This window comes from Ichthyophthirius multifiliis, assembly GCF_000220395.1.
Source record: "Ichthyophthirius multifiliis unplaced genomic scaffold scaff_1120509250332, whole genome shotgun sequence".
NCBI classification, from domain to species: domain Eukaryota; phylum Ciliophora; class Oligohymenophorea; order Hymenostomatida; genus Ichthyophthirius; species Ichthyophthirius multifiliis.
In genome coordinates, this window is record NW_004086843.1 from 2,067 (window position 1) to 5,823 (window position 3,757).

Here is a 3,757-nt window from a genome sequence, read left to right on the forward strand (position 1 = left end):
AAAATGCATTTCATTTAAATATTACAGACTGTTTTCAATATAAAATTTATTAAATTATACTATATTATTTAAATATAACTCCCTATTTTAAATAAAAAATTAATAATTTAGACTAAAATTATTTTTTATTATATATTACGGGCTATTTATATATTTATTTGATTTAAATAAAAAACTATTTTTTCAATATTACATTCTATATTTAATAAATTTTAACTTAAGAGAATAATATTTATTTTTACTCCCTATTTTAATATAAAATTTATAAATTTATCTAAAACCTTAATTTATTAAAATTACTCCCTATTTTTAAAATTTAATTTATTTTTAATATAAATGATTATCTATATTTAAATACTTGCTTTTTTTTCAAAAATATTTTATATTTAATTATATTATTATTATTATAATTTATAACTTTCTATTTTTATTTTATTTTTTGACATTTTTTATTTTAATACGCACTTTTTATTTTGTTTTAATATTTATTTTGAATGAAAATTATTTTTACATTATAAATCTTCAGTATAATATAGTTTAATTATTTTATTATATTATTAATAATTTTAATACTCTCTATTTAATTTTTTTTAAAATTTATTTATTATTTTTACCTATTCAAAAAGGAGTTAATTTTTTTTATAATATTAATTTTACACACTATTATTTTATTTTTATTTTTAATAATAATTTTTAAAATTTACAAACTATTTTTAAAATATTTTATTTTCATATCAAACATTTATTTTTTATTCATACTAACTACAAATTATTTTTTATTTTTTTCTTGAAACTTGTTTTTTTATTACACACTATTTTTATAATAAATTATATTTTTTTATTATTTTTTATTTACAATCTTTTTATCTTATAAATTTAAATTTTTAATTAATTTATTACATCCTTATATTATTATGAAAAAAATAATATGTATTTTTATATATATATATATTATTTACGCTCTTTGAATTATTAATTTTTACATAAATATATCTAATTTTTTATTTACATACTATAAAATTAATTAATTATTTTAATTTATTAACTTATAAGTTTTTACTTGCTTTTTGTATATAAATAAAATTATTTTTAATTAATATTAAAATAAAATATTTTTTTTTATTACGCACTAAAATTAAATAGTAATTAAGCATTGATAAATAAATATATACCCCCTTTATTATATTATTTTTTAATAATATTTTATATTTTTAAAATAAAAATATAATTTACCTTAAATAATTCAAAAATGATTTTTAAAAATGAAAAATAAATAAAAAGTATTTATTACACACTATTTTTTTAAAAAAATATTATAATTGAATTAATTAATTTTATTTTATTTTATTTTATTTCATTTCATTTATTTTTTTTTAATTTTTAACATTTTTTTTATATTGTTTCTTAAAAATTGCTTAGATATTGACTTAATTATATTATATAAAAAAATTACATTTTTTTAAGCCTAATATAGTTATATAAATACAGTAAGAATTATCAAACAAATGTAAATCTAAAAGAAAAATTAAAATATAAATGATTAAAAATATTGCTTCTACCTTTGACATATTATAATCTATATATATTTTGTAAATATTTGAATAATAAATATTATATTAAATTATAATAAATTATAATAAAATAAAATTTTATATATAAATAATAATAATTTAAATATATTTAATGAAGTTTTGTAATATATATATTTTATATTTATTTTAATGTAATATTATAACAATAATATTTGACGTATTATTATAATTAAAATAAAAATGTAATAAAAAAATCTATAATTAATTTTCTAGAAGTAATATATATAAAAATATTAGAAAAAATAGGTGAAGATATATATTAAATTTCAATTAGCAAAAGATCAAAAATTATTAAACAATATAAAAATTAAATGAGAAAAAAAATTAATTTAAGGACATAAAAAGAAAAATACAAAAACCAAATTTTAAATTAAAAAATTATATTTAAGAAGAGCTAATAACTTATTAAAAATAACAATAGGTTCAATTTTTTATGAAATAAGAGTAATATTTATAATTTATGAAAAAAAACTAAATGCAGTTTGAATTAAAATAAACTATATTTCTTATTTTTTAACAAAAATATAACAAAAAAAATGTTATTTAATAAAAGAAAAAATATTTTAAATAATGTATTAATAAATATTTTAAAAGACTATGTTTTATAAAAATTAATTTTTAATTTTATAATATTCAATATTTTACAAAATATCTTTTTAATTAATTTTTTTTGAATTATTATTGAAATTTTACTTCTAATTTATAATTAATATATTAAATTATTTTTAAAAATCTTATAAATCATACACATACATATTAATTTTTTTCAAAAATAAATAATTATTATATTTAAGATATTTTTCAAATCAAGAAAATAAATTTAAATTTAATAATTTATTTATTTACAAATAAAAAATAATGTATTTTATTTTAAATATTATTTTTATATTAAATAAACAAAATTGCATTATATACAAAAATTAAATAAATTTCTATAAAGTTAATATATAGTTCTCATTTATATGTATTTAATATTAATATATTAAAAAAAAAAATATTCAATATATAAATATATTATTTTATTTTATTTTTGGTTATGATCCATAAATTACAAAAAAATTTAAATGCTAAATAAAATATTTTTATTTTAATTTAAATAAAAAAGTTAAAATAAAATAAAAACTATGAATTTTTTAAATAAAAATATTAATAATAAATTAAATTAATATCTAATTAATATATATGTATAATAGAATTATATTAATGTTATGAAGACTAAAAATGAAAATTAAAAACATACAATAAAACAAAATATAAAATTTGAAAAAAAATATCTAAAAAATTCTTGATTGAATATTTTAACTTTTAAAATTTAAATTAATAAAAAAAATCAATTAATAGACTTGAGATAAATTCGAATCAATATAATCCTGAATTAATAATATTTGAAATAAATCAAAAAGTATCCAGACATATTGTGAATAAAAAAAAATATATTCAAAAATTAAATATATAAACATAAGTACTAAGGTTAAATAGGTAAGAGTAATTAATAAAAGCCTTTTCATTAATTTGAAATTACTAAAAAAAAAACTAGTTAATTAAATTATAAATAAAAAGTAAATCATATAGAATAAAAATAAAAAAATAAATAAAAATATAATATATAAAATAAATAAGAAAAAAAAAATATATATATTTATATATATTTTTATTTTTACATATATTTATTTATGTATATATTTTTTATTAATAAATTAAAATTTTTATTATATAATCATTCTAATTTTCTATTTAATTTATTTATCTTTAAATTAATTTACTTTTTATATATTATATATCATATTTTTCATTTTTTATTATCTTTTTTATTTATTTTAATTTCCTATAATATTATGTTTTTGTTTTACTTTTATTTCTTATTTATAAGCCTCTAATATTAATTTTAAATATTATTTATACCTTTAAATAATATTTTATAATCTAAAAAATTAGTATTTAAACCGATATATATCTTCTAATAATTATTAATAATAAAAATTTAATTTAATAAAAATAAATCTATATTTAAAATTATTTAAAAAGTAATTTTTTATTTTTTTCTGAATAATCAATAATATCATTAGCAATAGGTATAAAATGTTATTATAAAAATCCTATAATATAAAATTATTATTATTAATATTTTTTTAATAAACAGATTTAAATATAAAATAAATTCATTA

The 3,757-nt window shown here is 10.0% G+C and overlaps 1 protein-coding gene across 1 annotated transcript, besides 11 other annotated features; it reads left to right on the forward strand. All coding sequences in view use genetic code 6, as the record gives it.

The window, feature by feature from the left end:
• The first annotated feature begins 1,331 nt into the window (after positions 1–1,331).
• Positions 1,332–1,381: a microsatellite.
• Positions 1,334–1,389: a microsatellite.
• Positions 1,390–1,610: 221 nt separating this feature from the next.
• Positions 1,611–1,641: a microsatellite.
• A 1,499-nt stretch (positions 1,642–3,140) lies between these two features.
• Positions 3,141–3,224: a microsatellite.
• Positions 3,141–3,231: a microsatellite.
• Positions 3,169–3,231: a microsatellite.
• Positions 3,170–3,217: a microsatellite.
• Positions 3,172–3,228: a microsatellite.
• IMG5_066440 (hypothetical protein) lies at positions 3,213–3,435 on the forward strand (the record flags this gene model as incomplete). Its single annotated transcript, XM_004036869.1, has 1 exon — positions 3,213–3,435. A coding segment is annotated over one exon (223 nt), but the record flags the coding sequence as incomplete, so codon positions are not given.
• Positions 3,223–3,275: a microsatellite.
• Positions 3,226–3,279: a microsatellite.
• Positions 3,229–3,279: a microsatellite.
• Positions 3,436–3,757: the final 322 nt, after the last annotated feature.